This window comes from Setaria italica, chromosome VI, assembly GCF_000263155.2.
Source record: "Setaria italica strain Yugu1 chromosome VI, Setaria_italica_v2.0, whole genome shotgun sequence".
Classification (NCBI taxonomy): Eukaryota; Viridiplantae; Streptophyta; class Magnoliopsida; order Poales; family Poaceae; genus Setaria; species Setaria italica.
The window spans coordinates 35,311,567-35,333,510 of NC_028455.1; the positions used below are offsets into that span (position 1 = coordinate 35,311,567).

Below are 21,944 nucleotides of genomic sequence, written 5' to 3' on the forward strand. Positions count from 1 at the left end.
ATGTACTCGAAAACCCTGAACAAATTGGAGTTGTTCCTTGACTCTAAGACAGAAGAAGTTGCTGCCTAGCTTGCTGCACAGCAAGGAGAGGAAGAAGATGAAGAGGTCGCAGAGGAAATTCCTAGGCAATCACCACCTAAAGTTTAGAGAATCAATTCCGAAGGTATTAGTGTTCTAGTAGTGGAACGAGATCCAGGTCTACGTCGCCAAATTTGGGATTATCCTCCCAATGAACAAGACCAAGTTGTCAAAGCGTACATAAAGCATGGTTCATACCAATTTCTTAAGGATGAGTACCCTTCTTCAGGTTCAAAGAAACACCCACACAGATTTCAGGTTCATTAGTTCAATCTTTTTCTTGGTTAGAATATTCACCTTAGATGCAGCCCGTTGCTTTCCATGCTTTCTATTTTCTAAGAAGCCGGTTATAAAAGTAGGATCAGATGCCTTCACAATGAAAGGGTTTAGAAGTTGAAAAAAGTTAGTAATGGGAAATAGTGTGCCTTCCTGACTCACATGGGAAAGGATTGTGGTCAGCTCATAAATACAATGTTCAATGTTACGAGAATTTGAAGAATCAGCCATGTCATATTGAGCATGCAGTTGAGAAGCAAACCAATGAAGAGATCAAAAATAATAGACTGTCTTAGAGCATCAATTGATGCAATCCGATGGTTAGCTTCCTAGGCTTGTCCCTTCAGAGGACATGACGAATCTGTTGACTCATAGAGCCAATATAACTTTATTGAAACGGTAAAACTTCTAGCTTCATATGATGACGAGGTCAAGGCAGTGATTCTAGGTAATGCTCCACAGAATGCAACATACACTTCAGCACAAATTCAGGATCTTATTGCTAGTAATGTGCAAACATTAATTCATAATGAAATAAGAGATGTTAAGTTTTGCTTGGTTGTTGTTGAATCAAGAGATGAGTCAAGAAAAGAACAAATAAAGAAGGCTTTATCAGAAAATAGTTTCTTGACCTTATTCATGTTCATGATACATGCTCTGAAACTCTCAAACAAGAATTGTGCTCTAATTTAGCTTATCGTAAATTGGATGTTCAAAATATTCATGGACAAGGATATGATGGTGCTAGTAACATGCGAGGAGAGTGGAATGGACTCCAAGCATAATTTATGAAAGTGTGACCTTATGCATATTATGTTCATTGCTTGGCTCATCAATTATAGTTAGCTCTTGTTGGTGCATCCAAAGAAGTAATTGAGGTTCATAATTTTTTTGAACATCTAGCTTTTATTGTCAATACTGTTTTATCTTCCAGTAAGAGAAATGATGACCTGCATGACAATCAAGTTGCTGAAATGGAGCATCTAATTGAGCTTAACGAGCTTGAAATTGGAATTGGTGCCAACCAAATTGGAACCTTGCATCGTCCTGGTTGTACTAGGTGGAGCTTGCATTATGGTTCAGTTTGCAGCCTTTTGAAACTTTACAAGCCTACAATACCTGGTGCTAAAAGATATTGCTACCAGTAAAGGTTCAGGAACTACAGCTTATGGACAAACAAAGGCTGCTGGTGTTGTTACATTAATGATGTCATTTGACTTTGTTTTTATTTTGCATGTTGTGAAAAAACTCATGGGTATCACAGATCTACTTTGCAAAAAAGATAAAAAAAATCTCAGGATATTGTCAATGCTATGGATGATGTTGCCACTACCAAAAAGTTGTTCCAGAATTTAAGAGATAATGGTTGGAGATCCTGCAAGGAAGATCCACGTCGGAGTTCTGGAGCTAGGGTCATCAAGATCAAGGTAGGATCCTGGAGGAGATCTGGTGATGTACAATCATTCATGGTGAAGTAATAGATGTGTTCTTGTTCTTAGCGATCTAAGTGCCTCCTTCTATGGTTTTATACTTTATCGGGTTTGCTTGCTTTTCAATCTATGATCGATGATAGATTACATAGGTGTTCTTGTAGTCGTGGTGACTAGATTTGCATACCTGATCTACCAATGAGTATAACATGTTCTTATGATCGTGCCCTTAGACTATCTGTGCTGATAGAAGTGATCGTGATAGGATCTTTCTTGTACCGGAGGTGTAGATTTAAAGAGACTTTTTGCCAAGATCATATATGTGTTGCTTTGCTACCTTTGCTCAGAATTACAACATATGCGTAGTTTAGGTTGCTCTAGATTGGTTACCTCTACTTATCTGTTATCCATCTGTATATGCTAGATTAGATCTGAATCACCATCAACATAGAGTTCATACTAACAATGCTTGTTAAAGTAGATCTTGTGTTATAAGTTTCTTGAATTGATAAATCTTGGAAGAATATTCTAAGGGAAGGGCTACAACTAATCCGTGCGCTTGCGGTCCACAATTAGCATGCTAACTGCCATAAACAGAAACCGATTTAAAAAACAAAAAAAAGGCAAAACAAAAAAAAAAGGAAAAAGTCGCTCGCCGGCCGCTGGGCCAGCTCCCTCGCCACACATTGCTAGATCCTCCACCAGTAGCCCACGCGCGAGGGGCAGCCATCGCCGGAGCCGTGCCGCCCACCAGGCCCTTGCCGGCCGCGGGTCGGAGTGTCTTGTCACGCGATTCCAATGCTGTCTGGTTCCTATGCTGCATTGTGGGAGGCATGCCTGGCGCTGTTCTGCTGTTGGCGCTCGTTATTGCTACCCTTTTAGTGTTATTTAAGTAGTATTTTTGGATTAAATCTTATACTAACCCGCCACTTGACACATGACATAACCTCATATTTGCATATGTGTTGTATTTGGACTATATTGCAAAACAATAGGAAATACGGGATAATAATGTCATACAAGCGATGAAAATAGCATCCAAAAATGTAAATCCGACTGCATTGATGCTCTATAAGGCGGACACACCTGAACCTTTGCCCTCCCTCCTAAGTTTATCATGACTAGTCAGCAATAGCAACCACAACAGTGCCCACGAAGCGCTCTTTAAAAGGTTTCCAAAATTACTACGAGCATCAATAAAATTCATAGGAGATGAAACTATGGATCAGTTTGGGAGGGATTCTCTCAAAATGACTTCACCAGTGATATGCCAAAGTTGGTAAAGTTAAAAGTAGTGGCTTCACCTAGTTTCAAGTTCATTTTAACCTCAGCTCACAAAACGGCTTCAAGCTACATTACCTCGTTTTGCGCAAAACAGGTGAAATTGAAGTCGAAATGAGCCCTCCAAGCGGTACCTATACATTTACCTCGTTCAAGTGCATGGTAGCCTCAACTGCCATTATGCGGCTAAAACGTCGACCTCCAGGAAGTAACCTGATGCCAGAAACTACCATCCCACGTTCCACATCAACAGAGAACACATACTGGCAGTTGTCCTCAGCCACAGTGATCAGACAACGCCGTCCTCTTCATCAAGGAGGCTAAGAATGGGGCACCTGGCGGGCACCTTCTTGTGCAGCTTCAGCTTCTTCGTAGGTTGGATCAGCCCACACATCAATGATACGGAAGGATCCGCCTTTCTTCCATACTGAGTTTGAGATGCAGAGAGTCCATGTCGTGAGGGTGATCAGGTCGTCAATGTCGCTGGCTGGATTCATGTGAACGAACCTGACAGTGTCACCACGAACACTGCACATGGAGCTGAAGTCCCTTGGCCTCCCCCGGCCGTGCTCAGGATGCCATGACCAGGAGTATCCCTTGGGCAAGGATATGAACCGAAACTTTGGATCATCCATAACCTTGTCGCAGATCAGGATGCCCTTAAGGAGATCCACCCAGCATATAGTATTGTTGATAGATCGTGTGTAAATTGTGATTCAATGATGTTGGCAAAGAAAAATCAGATTTTGCTATGCCGTAGCGCTCTAGTGAGTAGCGACAGCCCTTTTTCTTAACACCATTCCACATGTAATACCGTAACGGAGAAACAACACAAGTAAATCAAAATATTGACATCAGTTAATAACTTGTGCAAAGTGATTAATAAGTTTTTTTAAAAAAGGAATTTCCTTCGGATCCCAGCCCACGAAAGTGCTGAACTGTCACAGGGTGGCCAAACTAACTCGGTATTGGTTGGCTGATTCCCAATTTCCTAACGCGTGAAAATCAATTCATGCTACTAGATAAATCAATTCAAGCAGGCACACAAGACAAGAGTGAGCTCACAAGATAAGTACAACGATACACTGACAGAGTACATTAACCGTTGCAAATCACAAACAGCTTTCAGTTCACCCTCACCTCACACAATGCAAACATACAAGCCTTGTTACATGACGACAACCCAACTTGCATTGCCATGCATAAAAGCACAACGATCGTAGTTGAATGGACAAAACAAAATCCAAACAAACAGCAAACCCCCACAAACATTACATGTCTGATGTCCCTTTGGAAAGCAATATTATTATTACAAGAAACACACAACACACTTGCACAGAGTGCAGGACACACTCATGCTGCAAATAGAGACTCACCGAAGGTAGCTTTTGATGATGACTTTTTTCTTGCGGGATGCGAACTCCGGTGGTGGAGGAACCTGCAGGTAGTATTTGCCTTGCTCTGGCAGGCTCAGCTGCAGCCTGTCCCACCAGTCACGCTCTCCGCTGACCTTCACGTTGGACATTGGATGTTCCCTCAGGAATGGGAGGCGACGAAGTGATTGGCAGCCACGGACAAAGAGAGTCTCCCACTTTGGTGTTGCTAAACGGAACATGGCATCCTCATGGATGTGCTGCAGTTGTGGTAGCTCCTGAAAGTAGATGCTTTCAATATTTGGAAGAGGACAACGTGCTACCAGCTCATATTCATATTTTTTGTAGAAAATTGTCTTGAGGCTGGGGCAGAAGAGAATGACCAGAGTTTCCAGTGCAGGTAATGACAAACAGGATGGGAAAATTTTCTCTAGACGAGGGCAGTGCTCAAGGTGAATGTGTTTTAGCAGCTTCAGCTCCACAGTCCAGCTCCAGCGCCGGCGCTCAATATATGCCAAAGCGCTGGTCTCCAAAAAACATACTAGGTTATTAAGATTGGAGGCCTGCAATATCTCCAGGGCTGGAAATACTAAAATCACTCTGATAGACCAGACATTGGCCCCGTGCCCACCCTTAGCCCATACGTAAGCCTGATCAGACTGCATTCCGAATACAACAGACATTTTGTGGCAGTGTTGGAGCTGGCATACTTCTAGCGACATGAGATTACAATTAAGGTCACTGACGCATCTGATAGAAGCATCGTCTGTAATGAATAGTGAGTTTGTGACAGAGAGAATCCTTAAGCCATTTGGGTGCTGATTCATTGTAGATATCTCAAAATGGCGCCTTCTTGGCTGAAGTTTCATCATGGGCACAATGGTGGCAGCCTCAGAACAACTGACATCAAGATAAGGTAATTGTCTTTGAATCACAGTACATGGTTTGTCCCGTGGCTCCTTACCTCTCACGCTGCAAGGTTTTATCTGGACATTGAAAGACTGAAAAAACTGTCCTTCCTTGACTAACTTGTTGGCAGCATCCTCATTGAAGCTATGAAAGATCCTGGAATCATTTATATTGATTTGAGCAATATTGTCAGTTTCCTTCTGCGAAAGGTGATCATCTGAACAGTTATCCAAACAGAAAACCTTCGGAAAACGGACCAACCGATGCCAAGGAAATCTCTTAAAACAAGGGACATTCAGAAGGAGTAGCCTCCTGAGTTGGGGCAGATTTGGAAGGCTATGAGGGACCTCCTCAATAGCTGTTCCAGAAAGATCAACATCCTCCAAGGCCGTAAGATCGTCACTGACGTTGACAATCTTGAGCTTGCTGCACCCACGCAAGGACAGACACCTAATCCACGGTCCAAAGACTGAGAAGGTTCTCAGATTAGGGTGCCCATGGATTTTGATATCTTCCAAGGCCTCCCATGTTTGTATGTAAAGATCTTCAAGGCCTGGTACTAGTTCCCAGAGAAATTGAAGCCTTAATCTTTTGCAATTATTAATATGCAGCTCTCTGAGGCCATTGGCTTTAGATAGTGACGTTGGGAGTGACATGAGGGCCATGTTGTCAATGAGCTTGAGTGTATGAAGCCTTTGCATTGCTTCAAATGTATCCTCTGGAAAAGAAATAATCTGAGTCCCCTCCAGATGAAGGATCAATAGATTGGACAGTTGGGGCAGGGAGGGAGGCAGTTCTTTGAGATTACCAAGCATTAGCTCCTCAAGACTTGACATTTCAGAGAAGAATTCAGAAGGCAGAATGGTGATTCTCGAACCTGACAGATCAAGGAAGTGCAGATTGCTCTTGTTGCTGCAATCTTGTTGGGTTAGCTCGAGCAAGGGAACCCCGTTCATATCAAGGGTTTCGAGGCTTCCCAAATAGGATAGAGGTCGAGTTTCTTCCTCACAAGTATGTTGTGGTGAAGACAAAGTCTCTAGCTTGGAGCAGCCTCTGAGTGAGAACAAGCGAAGATTGGATAGCCGTGAGAGAGATGGTGGAAGTGAATTTATGGGTGTATAGGACAGATCAAGAACATGCAGGTGGTGGTCTAACACTCTATCAAAAGGAAAGCTTGATATGTTTGAGCAACCTCTTAGGATAAGGGTGCTAATCCTTTCCCCTGGAAAGCTCCGGTCCCAGTTAGCACTAACCGGCCAATTCTCCCTCCAATCCCAACTTACATGCCTACCATCATCATTCATAAATGAGACCCATCTCAGTCTGTTACTCCACCAATGATCGAAAAGTTCCTCCTCCTTGAGTCGCGGAACACCCATTGCTAGCACTGAAACTCCAGTGGACAAGTGTTTGACGGCGGGTTTGGCAGTGAACTTCAGTGAACTCCACCATGAACTCCAGGGACCACTCCATCCGGAGCTAGCTTCCTCCCTTGAACAAGTGTTTGACGGCGGGTTTGGCAGCAACGAATATTCTTGCAAGGCTTGAATTACAATTTTCCCTGCTTCTAACGCAGACCTGTAGTTTCTGCCGGTGGTCACCTGTGGAGAAAGCAGGTCCTCAGCCACCCAGCAGCGAACCAGCTCATCGGAGGTTATGTCATGTCTAGCAGCAGCTCCTTGCATTGGACAGTAGAGGATGCCGTAATACAGGCACTTCTGAGCTACGTGGAGCCAAAACTTGTCTTCCTGTTGCTCATGGATCAGCATGCTATGGATTGATCCGGCTGCATCCTGTAAGGCCTCTTTAATCAATGTGATCCAATCTTGCCCTCGGAGATCATCAAAATGAAGGGTATGGTAATATTCCAGACCCCATCTAGAATCATATGAAAGCCCATGTTCTCTGCTTTGGTTGCAGACATCCTTGGAAGTAGTTGAGATGACCCACCCATTTGGCCACAAGAATGCTGTTGGCATAGATTCTGTACTGAGAAACAACACATCCATTGGAACAGGGACCTGCAGGTTTTCAACAAGCAGAAGACGCCTCTTCCCCTGCAACATTTCCCTTATCATTCCAGGTATCCGGGACCGAATGTTGCTACGGGGAAGGAGTACTCCAAATAACAACCGTTGTACATGACTCCAATGGTGGTAATCCACTCCGAAAGCCTTTTGCACCAGTATATCAGAGACCATGCCGTAGCCGTAGTAGCTCTCTTCCGCAGCAAGTTGATTGACCTCCTTAAGGTCGTCGTCGTCAAGGTTGAGACTTCTTGCCGTTGCCATGAGTACATCCAATGCCACCCGCCGATAGCAGGCGATCCTGCCTTCTATCGCAGCCATAGGTGACAGCCTTGCAGTTATTACATGGTTGTAGGACCCATATCCGTCCTTGGTGTGCTTGAATAGAAGCCTGGTCAGGGTCGGCAAGAATGAAGCTGCCGGTCCGATTCCTCCATTCCATATCACCGGGTGCTCCTTCATCCACTCCGTCATTCTTTCTTCAAACTGAGAGTCGAACCACTCCGCAGGAGCATAGTCGGTCCTAAGAAAATTAGGGCCCCCCGTTGGGGTGACAAGTAGCCATGACGTTATAAATCGTAATATAAACTAACTTGTAATTTTGCAGAATGTGTTGTCTAGTGAACAACTGAAATAACAATATTGCTTATCTTTTTTAAAAAATGGTGAAGTAGCTTTATTGAATTTTTTTCCTTCTCTTCTCTCAAATTATAGACGCTTCTATACATTTAGGACGTGCGTGCAAGGAGATCACATCGAATTGCTCTTGAAGTTTCCACATGTGAATAAATGGGTGTACTCGTCACGTGAGAATTTTGGAATTTCTTTTTCATGTTCACTAAATTACATAGCACCTATCATGTGTGAAAATTCCAACGTCATGTGCATACCAGTGATGGTAGATTGGTAGGATTAGTGATTTTAACAGATTTGGACAACCAAGAAGTTTTGAAGAACTGGATCATCATAGCATATTGTATTTATGCATAGAAGTATTGAGCATTACCATGAGATATGTAGTAGGTCATCCATACATTCGAAAACTCTTGACACCTCCATTTCTGGCCAATTCTATTTGGTTAGGTGTTGATGCTTAATCCCACCTGGAAAAAAAAGGAGAAAGCTGGAGTGACTAACAAAATATGAATGCTATTTGCAAGGACATCAAAATAACAAAAAGATAAATTAATAATACGTGGTATATGTACAAGTGGAAAAGCTACTTCTATATACTTGAGCTCTTTTACGGTAAACAATACTACTACTTAGTAATTATTACATTGTTAAAAGTGATATTCCAAATGGAATGGTCTTTTAAACTTTATGCTAGTGTCAAAAATGAAATTTTAGTGATGCCATTTGTGTTCATTTACCATGATATCCTTATACTACCTATATTACTCATGTATACTACTTATACTACAGGTGAAGGTTTTAGTAGTATACAATTAATCTTGACTGTCGGATGTTTTTATGCTAGTCCTTTTCGAACACTAGTATAGCATAATATTGTGTACCGTAAAAGAGCTCATATACTTCCATGGCCAGCTCTAGAGGTAAGCCAAAAGTGTGTTGGCCTAGAGCCCAGACTAGGTAGGAAATCCCTGTGAATATGCGCATTCAACAACTTTAGCTCAGTATCTCTAACTCAACTCAGCAAACATTCCTATAAGGCCAGGTCCAGCCAACTAAATAGCAACTCAGTAAATTCACACGTTAGTTCTCGATTCTAGTTGCTTCTACATGTTAACAGATATGGTTGTACATGTTTCGGACTAAATGGAGTCCTGCACCGTGCGGTTGTGATCTTTGGTTTGCTTTAGAGATAGACGGTGTCCTGTTGTAATTCAAACATATAAGGCAAACGAGTCCTAGGTGATGACAACCGTACTCATATAAATCTCTTGGTGAATTTCACCCCTTTATAAACGCGTAACCGTGGTGAGCCAAGATAGGCAATCACGTTTCCCTCTTTTCTTTCATGGTAATCAGAGTATCCTCTTCCTAACATTCACAACCTCCTGCCTGCGCCAGAAGCCCCTGTGCCAAACCAAGTTCCAGCGTCAGAACCTTCTGTTTTGCGCCAGAACCTTCTGTTTTGCCGACGCCAGAACCTCCCATGGAGTCAACGTCCACTTCAGCTTTGCCGGCAATAGGAGTAGTCTCTAAGAAGCTTACCTGGGATAATTATCTACTATGGAAGGCGCAATTCCTTCCTGCCATACGAGGAGGTCAACTCATGGGGATTCTAGATGGATCTACAACGGAGCCGTCCAAGACCTTGGAGTTGGTCAAGGAAGACGACAAGAAGGAGATTGTCCACAATGTTGAGTACGTCTCCTGGATTGTGAGAGATCAGCAAGTGTTGACCTACCTACTAAATTCTCTCACCAAGGATGCTTTGCGCCAGTAGCAACAGCAACTACGGTAGCAGAAGCTTGGGAGGTGCTAGCTAGAAAGAATGTTTTCGGCACACTCCAAGGCTCGGATAGCAAATCTATGCGTCTTACTCTCCACAACAAAGAAGGGTAACATGTCCACTTCAGTTTATTTCACCAAGATGTGCTCTTTCAAAGATGAATTGGCTACTGTTGGAAAAGTTATAGATGACGATGAGATGGTTCACTTCATTCTAAATGGCCTTGATTTTGATTATAATCCTTTTGTATCCTCAATGCTTGGTCGTGTTGGCTTTCTCTCCTTGAGTGAGTTGTATTCTCAGCTACTTACTTATGATCAACGCAGTGAGATGTATCAAGAAGGAAATCAGTTTCAGTCATCAACTAACATGATTGGTAGAGGACGCGGCTTTGGTGGTCGTGGCCGTGGTGGCCGTGGACGTGGCCGTGGTGGTGGTGGCGGTCAACACTACCAAAGTGGCGGCCAATAGTATCAAGGCGGCGCCCAACAGTACCAAGGTGGCCGTGGATCTAGCAACTCAAATTCAGCCAAGCAAGGTCCACATAACAAAACAATCTGTCAGATTTGCAAGAAAGCGGGACATGAAGCAGATCGTTGCTGGTATAAATATGACAAAGATGAGGATCATCAAGGTCAAAAGGTGGCAGGGGCGGCTACAACCAATTATGGATATGACACAAATTGGTATGCAGATAGTGGAGCTTCTGATCATGTCACTAGTGCACTTGAGAAGATGACAATTCATGACAAGTATACTGGACGAGATCAAGTACATGCAGCAAATGGAACAGGTATGAAAATTAGTAACATTGATCATGCAACTTTACATACCCCTGAAAAACATTATTCTAAAAAATATCCTTCATGTTCCTAGTGCTAGTAAAAATCTAGTCTCAGTTCATAAATTAGCTCGAGACAATGATAACTTCATAGAATTTCATCCAAATTTCTTTTGTATAAAGGATCAGGAAATGAAGAAAGTCATCCATCAAGGTAGATCCCGTGGTGGTCTCTATCCTCTAGGGTCGCATCTATCCCAAGAAGTGTCTAGAAAACAAGCTTTTGTAGTCAATAAGCCTTCTACCACTCGATGGCATAGTAGACTTGGTCATCCAGCTTTTCCTATAGTAGAGAGAATTCTTAGCTCAAATAAGCTTCCTTGTGTTAGTGACAATAATTCAGAATCTATTTGTAATTCATGTCAGATGGCCAAGAGCCATCAGCTTTCGTATCCTATATCAAATAGTGCATCTAAAGCTCCTCTTGATCTTGTGTTTTCGGATTTATGGGGGCCAGCACCCCTATCCATTGGGCACCACATCTACTATGTTTGCTTTTATCGACGATTTTAGCAAATATACTTGGATCTATCTGCTTAAGAAAAAGTCTAATGTGTTTCAAGCCTTTCAAGACTTTCAGCAGCTCGTAGAAAGAAAATTTGGCTGCAAGATTAAATCTCTCCAATCAGATTGGGGAGAAGAATATGAGAAATTAAACTCCTTTTTCCAACGAATAAGGATTACTCACCGAGTATCTTGTCCCCATGCACATCAACAAAATGGTGCGGCCGAAAGGAAGCATTGCCATATAGTTGAGGTAGGCCTCGCTCTCCTCGCTAATGCATCCATGCCCTTGAAATACTGGGATCATGCTTTTCTTACAGCCACTTATCTCATCAATCTCCTTCCCAGTAAAATCATAAATTATGATGTTCCAATTATGTGCCTAATGAAAGAAACTCCAGATTATTCATCTCTTCGAGCCTTTGGTTGTGCTTGTTGGCCAAATTTGCGACTATATAATTCTTGCAAGCTTGCTTTCCGCTCTATTCGCTGCGCCTTCCTTGGTTATAGTGCTATGCATAAGGGCTTCAAATGTCTTGATATTTCCACCGGTCACATCTATATTTCTCGTGATGTTGTCTTTGATGAAGGAGTTTTTCCCTTTGCTCATCTCCACCTCAATGCCGGCGGCCAAATTCGCCAAGATATAAATCTCCTTCCTCCACATTTGTTTAGCTATGGGGATGTAAGTTATGCACCTAATGTTACTAATGCTCCTGATGAGGGTGTTGACATCTTGCAGCAACCAGCTGGGTAGAATTCTGATGCAAGCACCGAGCAACAAACTACATTCGATCCTATTTCTATGGAGTCTTGGCCGTAGAAGATCCTGGCGGCGTCTCCCAAATAGATCCGGCAGCAGCAGATTTTTTCATGCCAGGCGCGCACTCTCAGTTGGATTCGCCTGCGCTCGGCTCGTCCCAGGTCTCCGCCTCAACCGCTCCGACTTCGACGTGTGTAGGGGAGGGGGGGCAGGACATTTATCTCCCGCGCGCGTGCAGCAGGACTCCAACCGCGTGCCGTTGGATTTTGCTTCGGATTCTGCCTGTGTGCCGCGTGGTGGATCGTGCAGCTCGCCTTTGCTCGCGGCTAGTGCATCTCCAACAGCGCCGACGGTGCCTAGAGGATCTCTTGCGCCAGTTTCTGGATCAGCTGCGCCGGCATCCCAAGTTCCATCACCGGTTTAGCGGCGTACGCGCTTGCAGCATGCCATTGTTAAACCGAAGAGGTTCACAGATGGGACTATCAGATATGAGAATTTTTGTGTCACTGGTGCAAAGAAGTGCTTGGTAATTCTCGATGGAAGGAAGCTATGCAAGAAGAATATACAACACTGCTTAGAAACAACACATGGCATCTAGTTGAACCTAAAGATGGCTGCAATTTAATTGACTGTAAATGGGTATTTAAATTCAAAAAGAAAACTGATGGGATGATTGATCGATACAAGGTATGATTGGTAGCTAAAGGGTTTCGACAAAGATATGGAATTGATTACGAGGATACATTCAGTCTGGTGGTCAAGATTGCTACTGTGAGGCTTGTTTTATCTTTGGCAGTCTCTAGAGGTTGGTGTTTACGACAGATTGATGTTCAAAACGCATTCCTACATGGTGGTGTTCTGGAAGAGGAGGTTTAAATGAAACAGGCCCCAGGATTTGAGAAAGATGGCACCCCACATCTAGTGTGCAGGCTTGATAAAGCAATTTATGGTCTTAAGCAAGCTCCACGTGCCTGGTATGCAAGGTTGAGCACTAAGTTAATTGCGCTTGGTTTTGTTGCTTCAAAATCAAATACGTCGTTATTCATTTATCAAAAATCAGGAGTAACTATTTACATGATATCATTGTCACTAGCTCTTCTAGTGAAGCAATCTCAGCTTTATTATTGGATCTACGCAAGGACTTTGCTCTAAAAGATCTTGGTGACTTGCATTATTTTTTGGGTATTGAAGTTCAAAGAAGTAACGATGGTTTGTTACTCTCTCAAGAAAAGTATGCGCAGGAAATTTTAATGCATGTTGGCATGAATAAGTGCAAAGGTTCTACAACTCCATTGTCTAGTTCAGAAAAACTCTCAAGTTTTGAGGGTGATCCGCTTGGTCCGGAAGATAGCACTCGTTATACAAGCATTGTTGGAGCTTTGCAATATTTGACTCTCACTCGACCAGATCTCACCTTTTCTGTTAACAAGGTATGTCAGTTTTTGCATGCAACAACTTCAGTTCATTGGATTGCTGTTAAAAGAATTCTTTGTTATGTGCAATTTACGTTGAATATTGGGTTACATATTAAGAAATCAAGCTCTATGGTTCTGAGTGCTTTCTCTAATGTTGATTGGGCTGGAAGCGTTGATGATAGAAAGTCTACTGGAGGATTTGCAATCTTTCTTGGTCCTAATCTTGTTTCTTGGAGTGCTAGAAAGTAGGCTACTGTATCTAGATCTAGTACAGAAGCAGAATACAAGTCTATGGCTAATGCTATAGCTGAATTGATTTGGTTGGAATCATTACTGTTGGAGCTTGGTATTCGGCTGGTGCAACCTCCTATTTTATGGTGTGACAATCTAGGGGCTACGTATCTTTCAGCTAATTCAGTCTTTCATGCAAGGGCTAAGCATATTGAAATTGGTTTCATTTTGTTTGAGAGAGAGTAACTAAGAAGCAATTACAAGTACGATTTGTATCTACTCATGATCAAGTTGCAGATGGATTCACTAAAGCATTATCGGCTGGTAAGCTAGAAGAATTCAAGAGCAATCTAAATCTTAAGAAGAAGAGAAGTTTAGATTGAGGGAGGGTGTTAACAGATATGGTTGTACATGTTTCGGACTCAATGGAGTCCTGCACCGTGCGGTTGTGATCTTTGGTTTGCTTTAGAGATAGACGGTGTCCTGTTGTAATTCAAACATATAAGGCAAACGAGTCCTAGGTGATGACAACCGTACTCATATAAATCTCCTGGTGAATTTCACCCATTTATAAACGCGTAACTGTGGTGAGCCAAGATAAGCAACCACATTTCCCTCTTTTCTTTCACTACAATCTTTTCCACTTGTCCCTATTTATAGGCTGCTCATGGATGCCATGTGCCGAACACCCCAAATGCCCATGAATAAAGTGTACCGATGCAAACTCTCACTTCCTTGGCCGCAACGATCTACCGATTAGGGTTCAATTCAACGGTCTTGCCCCTTTGCACCATTTATTCCGTGCAATCAATTTCATGGGCCCTTAACTTATTTGGCTTTTCCTTTTCAACTTAAAGGTCTATTTTTTGGTCCCTTTTTAGAATTTCTATTGCAATATTGACATTGTTTATCAATGATCAAGAAATAGACACATGATGTTACAAGTTAACTCTTATTACTTGGTTAGTGTCCTCGATGTTCATTGGTGAATGCCACTATTTACTATTTGAAGATGAATGGTAATTATACTTTTATACTTTTCTATGCGTGGGAACAAACTGTTTGATCTAGCAGTACAATCATAATTACTCCCTCTACTTCCTCACCAAAAAAAAATTACTCCCTCTACTAAAAAATAGCGATTGTCAAGTCAACCATTTAATACTTTGAATACTTCAATTACAAAATATTTCTTATGTGTCGAGTTTTAGATTTGAAAATGATGGACGATATGTGTCCCACAATATAGTTTCACAAAGATTTTGTAACAAAAATGCATATACAAAATTATGCTTTAGAGACTGCGTCAATGTCTAAAACATTACTTATTAATGATTAGAGCTAGGGAGTATCCTTGAAAATAAACCTCCTTAATTTCTATCTCGTTTTCTTGGTGATCTACTACCTCCGTCCACAAATGCTTAGGAGCCAACCGGTTTGTTATTTGCCCGAGCTCACCTTGTGAATGAACTCAGCTTCCAGATACACAAAGACCATACAGAGCGCCTCTATCATTGTTTCTAGTTGAATCAAAACACCAACAAAACAACCATCTAGCCAGAATACTATAAATTGAACAAAGTTTTATGCATGGAAACAGTACCTGGTTTCCGATGAATCGTACTGGCAATGCTGTTGATATAGCGATGAGATAATCTTGAGAGATTAAAAACTGAACAAGCGTGAGAGGATAAACCGATGCAGCAAATTTGAAACTACGAACCACGGTCATGGAGAGTGTATATGCCCCCCCAAGAGTCCAGGACATAGCTTTGAATTCTTTTTCTTTGCCAAAGGCAGCTGGATGCCCATGGCAAGTAAAGAATGTATTCCCTGTCGGATCCAGGGTTTGCTTTTTTTCCAAAGGCCCAGTATTTCCTTTGCTGAGGCAATGATACGACAAGCAAGGAACACACTGTCTTTTTTGTTGGAGAAGGAAAGTAAAAGACAGTGCTCAAGCAAGATGCAAAGTGTCAGATTGAAAAGAACAGGTAGAACAGAAAAGAAGAACACGCATCTGATGAGGGGTAGGGGAACAATTTTCATATTATAAGACAATCAGAAAAGGTAAAGAAATTGATGCCAAAGAATACCTCTCCTCGAAGCTTTCCAAAAGAGATAGGGGGTGAACAAAGGAACGAGTTTTCCAAAGGAAAAGGGTAGGTGTAATCAGCTTGTTAGGGACCTCACCTTTAATTAGAGCACATACTCAAATCACAAGGCCTAGGAATGAAGGAAGAAGGATGGCAAATCACAAGGCCTAGGAATGACGATCCTGAGGAGCCAGCGTCGACGAGGTTCTCGTCGTCGGTTAAATGTCAGTGCTAAATGTCCACGTGGAGGGGTATTGTTAAAGTATACTCGGTAGTTGTAGATATACGTATCGTAGATTGCTATATATATCCGGGGGAGTCTTGCTCCCCAAGTCTCTATACTTTATATATATACCAGCTGAGATCTCAATGCAATACAATCCATCTATTATACACAATCTATTCCTTGGTATCACGAGCTTAAGGTTTTTCGGATCCTATGCCACACCTTCCGTTGCCCACCATGGCGCCCCCGGGGGCTGCGCCCTCCGCGGCTGCTGTGCCGCCCCGTCGTCCCGTCGTCGAGCAGCAAAGCAGATCGGAGACATCGCCATCGGGTCAAGCACCGCGGGGTCGGGCTCCGTGGCCTCCGCCGTCAGGGGCCGCTTTGGACCTCCGGTGCCTGCATGGTGGGTGGTGCCAGCCAAGACGTGCCTCCACCACCGTCCGTCTCCCCTTCTCTGATCCTTTTTTTCTTTTGCGGCAACACGTCCCGTGCGTCAACGCATGAAGAAGAAAAAAGCAGGTGGAGGTAAAGGCTAGGTGCACCCCGAGATGTACATCAGATTTATTATTGCTGTTGTGTCTTCTTTTTATGCCCGATCAGAGATCGGGATTGCGTCGCCCACCGCCGTCGACCTCTTGTCTCTACTTTGACATCGGCATCGACTTTACCAGCTCCTAGCCCGTCTCCGACTGTGCGGCTTGGCGAGATGGATGGTGTCCTAGGGGACGTGTAACACCCAGTGTTAATGATAACTTAAGTATGACATTAAAAAGCTAATGCTTAAATTTGAATTAAAGGAAGGTAAATTGAGCCAAAGTAAAATTTGAGCCGAATTCAACCAAATTTGCAATTTGGAGTTTCAAATTTGGATAAATTTGGCAAAGATATGAAATTGAGACTTGAGAGTATTTAGAACTCAAGAGAGTGAATCTTGGGGTCTAATTCAAGTCATAAACCTCTCAGAAATATAATTGAAGATGGAATCGACGAAGTTACTATACATCGTTCGAAAACACGCGAATCTAAAAATAATATTGAGTACAAAACTTTGGAATCAATTTCTGGAGGAATTTTCTTGTAAGCGAGCAATGTTTCTGGACATTAGTGAAATATGGTCTATGGAGAAGGAAAATAAGATATTGTGGGCCAGAGAAAGGGGAGGATTCAAATTTATAATGAAGTCCAAAAATGGCAGGTTGAGCTGATTTCAGCCGAGAAGTTGCGATAAATTTATGTCTGAAATTCATCGCAATTAGCAATGTTTGGAGCAAATTTCAAAGAAAATTGGTGCAAAAGGTATATAGGCTCATGTGCAAAATGGAATCTTTGTTAGTTATAGAACAAAGATAGATGAAGGGTGGAGGATATGGAACGAGTTTGAGCAATTTAAATCGAGCTCAAACTAGGGCAGAAGTCCCTATTTTGGAATCTGACGAAACTGAATCGTCGAGGTTCACTTACATGAAATTTTGGTCGAACTTCGAGCTTCAAAATCTCGGTGTTAGGGTGCTCATCTCGGGTAGAGGCCAATCTAGCAATTGAAGTGCTTGGATTACTCTACAAGATTTCTTAAGGGATATTTGAGAGATTGGATTCGGATCGGTCGATTTTAAGGTCTGAAATTCGGAGGAAAAGAAGAAGAAAGAGGGAAACGAGCAGAGGAGAAGAGACGTGCCGCCGCCGGCACTTCTGCCCGCCGGCCAGCGCGACGGCCACATCTGCGCCACGCACGCCTGCAGCTCGCCGATGTGGCCTCTATGTACGCGGTGAACGCTTGAATATCTACGCTCCTGCGCCTATCGGTTTAACCCTACCGTCTTTTTCACCACCATCGCGAGAAGAAGCTCGAGCGAGCAGCGCCGCCGCCGGCCAACACCCACGCCGCCATTTTCCTTCGCGTTTCCGCCGCTTGAAGCCTTGCCACCGCGACGTCCCACGCCCAACCGTTGCCCCAGTTCCCCGCCGGCGAGCCCACACCCACCACATCTCTTGTCCGCCCGCCGCCATCACCATCCTCTTGGTGAGCTCCTCCGTGCCGCCCTTTCCCTTCGATTGATGGGTCTTTGGAACATAGCTAGGCCTTGTAGAGGCCGTAGGGTGCCGCCGCCGGTCGTTTTGCGCCGCCACCGGGCCTGGAGCCGGCTGGCCACCGGCCATGGCCGCCGCCGCCCGTGGAGAGCCCGACTCAGGCCGCCTCCGGAGGGCCCCCCGCCACCCGCAGGTGCGCCGGGGCCTAGGGGTGCTCCCTGGCCGAGACCCGTCGCCGGCAAGGCCGCCGGCGGCGAGCCATCGGAGCTACCCGCACGGGCGCCCTGACTTGGGTCAGGCTGGGTGCCTGGCCAAGGGGCCCCACATGCCTGTGAGGAGGGGTAGAATAGGGGTGGGTGTAAAAAGAATTCCAAGGGGCTCACCTTGTCAATGAACTCAGCTAATTCCAGATCCACAAAGACCCATACAGAGCGCCTCTATCATTGTTTCTAGTTGAATCAAAACACCAACAAAAAAACGATCTAACCAGAATACCATATGCGCCTCTATCATATGGACTCAGCTTCCAGATACACAAAGACCATACATACAGAGTGCCTCTATCATTGTTTCTAGTTGAATCAAAACACCAACAAAGTTTTATGCATTGAAACAGAATACTATATGTGCCTCATGATAAATTGAACAAAGTTTTATGCATGGAAACAGTACCTGCTGGTTTCCGATGAATCGTACTCGCAGTGCAGTTGACGAGGCTGTTGATATAGCGATGAGATAATCTTGAGAGATTAAAAACTGAACAAGCGTGAGAGGATAAACCGATGCAGCAAATTTGAAACTACGAACCACGGTCATGGAGAGTGTATATGCCCCCCCAAGAGTCCAGGACATAGCTTTGAATTCTTTTTCTTTGCCAAAGGCAGCTGGATGCCCATGGGCAAGTAAAGAATGTATTCCCTGTCGGATCCAGGGTTTCCAGGCCCAATATTTCCTTTGTTGAGGCAATGATACAACAAGCAAGGAACAAACTGTCTTTTTTGTTAGAGAAGGAAAGTAAAAGACAGTGCCCAAGCAAGATGCGAAGTGTCATATTGAAAGAACAGGTAGAACAGAGAAGAAGAAGAACACGCATCTGATGAGGAGCAGGGGAAGAATTTTCATACTATTAGACAATCAGAAAAAGTAAAGAAATTGATGCCAAAGAGTACCTCTCCTCGAAGCTTTCCAAAAGAGACAGGGGGTGAGCAAACGAACGAGTTTTCCAAAGGAAAAGGGTAGGAGTAATCAGAGTACGTCACACGGCCAAAAAACAAAAACAACTCAAAACCTCATCCTGTCACGCTGGTACATCACGAACGAGTTTTCCAAAAGGAAAAGAGGACGATGCAAATGATCTAGAAGCAAAGTCAAGCAACCAAACCGGCAAACGTAACGTGATTGGACTGTGATGAGTATGCGTTAACAACTTAATAACGTGTTTAACGGGAGCTCATATGCATGTGAAAACTAGTTAAGGCTCGAACTTTAAAATCCATTTAATTCAAATTAAAAGTCTAAGTCAACTTTTGAACACACTACATTCAACATTTTCTAAAACCTACGCTAACATTGAAAAATATTAGATTCAATATTTTCTAAAATGTAGATCAACATTTTGTAAAATATATTATATTCAACATTTTTCAATGTCTATTTCAACGGCTATTTCAACATTTTCGGTCAAAAAATGTCTATTTCAACGTCTTGACAAAAATTGATTCACCATTTTAAAAATAAAATTCAATATTTTAAAATACTATTTTTTATCTTATTCTTCGGCAAGATGGCAGCCGACGCAAGGCATGGGGTACAACGGCTGGTGAAAAGGGGTGCAACAATGGGGCCACACTTGGGGGGACGGCGGCTAGCGCACAGGGGGTGCAATGGCAGCGGCCGACGAGCGCGAGGGTAGTAGCGGGGGCCGCACACAAGGAAGACGGCGGTTGGCGTGCGTGGGTGAGGAAGGGGATATGCGTGGGCATGGCGGCGTGCGAGCAGCAGCAAAGCAAACAAAAGGAGGAGGAGGTGAGGCGGTTCAATTGTATATGGTATTAGGATTGAGGAAGGTGGAGCAACATCCATCGAACGCATGTTGCACGCACGGATCTCCAACACAGAAAGTCCAGTACCAAATGGACTTGAGCAATATTCTGACCGAACCCAAAAGACTATTACTTTTAATTTCAAAATCCGTGCCCACGATCATCACATATAAAAAGCTTGTTTTTTCAAGTCTACCATGAGCTTCCCTTTTTAGAAAATAAATAAAACTATTTATATGGAGTAGATCAAATTTTTCTAGCCTTATTTTTTTGAAACCGGCCAGCAGGAGAGCTGCTGCTATATTAAAAAAGAGGAAAGCCTGCCGGGCCGATTACAAAAGTTCTTTACATATTGTACACTCACATCCCGTTAGCGGAAAAGATAAGCAAAACTCCACTAGGGCTACTACAAATGTCATGCCGCGTAAACGAAATACTTTAAGTGTTTAGCTCCTGTCGTGATCCACATAGTCGTCTGGTCTTTGATCTTGCTGAGTACCCAATTAGCTGTCTGTTCCTTGTGTTAGAATATCCTTTGGTTTCTCTCCGACAAAATTTCCCATGGGACAAGGATAATTAGACTACGCAACCCTTTTTCGCCAGCCACCACTAAAGCTGCCCACCAATTGTGTAAGGACTCATGCCTATCCCAATGACTCAGGTCTATATTCGCACACCTTGTCCATGCACTCATCCCTATCCAAATTGTCTTTGCAAAGTTACAATCGACGAAAAGATGGTAGCCGGTCTCCTGTGTAGTATTGCATAGCACACACCTTGGGTTACTGGTCCATCCCCGACGCTCTAGTCGATCCGCTGTCCATATCCTGTCTTGTATAGCTAACTAACTAAAGAACTTGCACTTTGCCAGTGCCCATGTTTTCCAAATTAGGTTCTCGAAATTAGTCATCGTGGACCCTACAAATTATTCTCGATAGGCACAATCGACGAAAAGATGGTAGCCGGTCTCCTGTGTAGTATTGCATAGCACACACCTTGGGTTACTGGTCCATCCCCGACGCTCTAGTCGATCCGCTGTCCATATCCTGTCTTGTATAGCTAGCTAACTAAAGAACTTGCACTTTGCCAGTGCCCATGTTTTCCAAATTAGGTTCTCGAAATTAGTCATCGTGGACCCTACAAATTATTCTCGATAGGCAGACTGTGAACTATACCTGCACTCGGTTGACCTCGACCCATAAGCGGTGGTACTCAATAAAATGTGCCACAGAGAACCCTTGATGTAGGAGGTTTAAATCTCGTATCCATGCGTCGGCAGTCACTGCATTGTATAGCATCCTGTTCTTTCTTCTAGAGATGCGAAACGGGTTCGGCGCCATGTCTCTGGCCCTTTGTCCACTTACCCAACCGCTGTCCCAGAATGATATTTTCTTGTCGTCTCCAATTGTAATCATGGTTGCTGCAGTAAAAAGTTTACGATCAGCTTGGGAGAAAGGGATATCGCATCCCTCCCAATGTGGCCCCTCCTTCATCCATTCCTGCCAAAGCCAATGAAGACATAATGATCTGGAAAACTTTTCGAGGTGTAGTACCGCCCCCTTTCCTAAGCCTTGCTGACCATCACTACGGGACACAGGCAAATTGCCGAGTGCCAGGGGCACTCAGCGAAGGGCAGAATACCCTCGGCGAACCGTTTGCCGAGTGTAACACTCGGCAAACGGCACACGGCAAATGTTTAGTCGGCAAACACTAGTTCGCCGAGTGTTTTGTGTCGGTACCCTCATGAATAGATTCTCAAGCAGGCACATTGTTCTTGGCTACTCTTTATTAACCTTCGTATGATTGTATTGGGTGTCGAACTCCATGATGGCGTGGATGCGCGCCTCGCAATGCATTGTCCCCTCAAAGCTACTGGGTGGCTATATTACGAGCGAGCCTTCGCCTTAAGCCTCGACCCCTTCTGGGATCTATGCAAGTCGTGCATATACACGCGGAGACGGATATTATTTCAAGAATGGCGAACGCAGCTCATGTATTGAGCAATTTA

At 43.6% G+C, this 21,944-nt stretch overlaps 1 protein-coding gene across 4 annotated transcripts; it reads right to left on the reverse strand.

Annotated features, from left to right (window-relative positions):
• Positions 1 to 4,126: 4,126 nt before the first annotated feature.
• Positions 4,127 to 18,767, reverse strand: LOC111257576. 4 transcript variants are annotated; one of them, XM_022827400.1, is made up of 4 exons: positions 18,702 to 18,767; positions 18,567 to 18,610; positions 8,381 to 8,477; positions 4,127 to 7,897 (listed from the first exon to the last, which is right to left on the reverse strand). In XM_022827400.1, exons 3-4 carry the CDS (start codon positions 8,431 to 8,433, stop codon positions 4,438 to 4,440), a joined length of 3,513 nt encoding a protein of 1,170 aa, XP_022683135.1. In that variant the 5' UTR covers positions 8,434 to 8,477; positions 18,567 to 18,610; positions 18,702 to 18,767; the 3' UTR covers positions 4,127 to 4,437. The 4 variants fall into 4 exon arrangements, 2 of the variants coding, with proteins under 2 accessions (XP_022683135.1, XP_022683134.1); XM_022827399.1 differs by lacking the exon at positions 18,702 to 18,767 and having other exon boundaries at positions 18,567 to 18,695; XR_002678082.1 differs by lacking the exon at positions 18,702 to 18,767 and having other exon boundaries at positions 4,501 to 4,716; positions 18,567 to 18,695.
• Between the last annotated feature and the right edge of the window lie 3,177 nt (positions 18,768 to 21,944).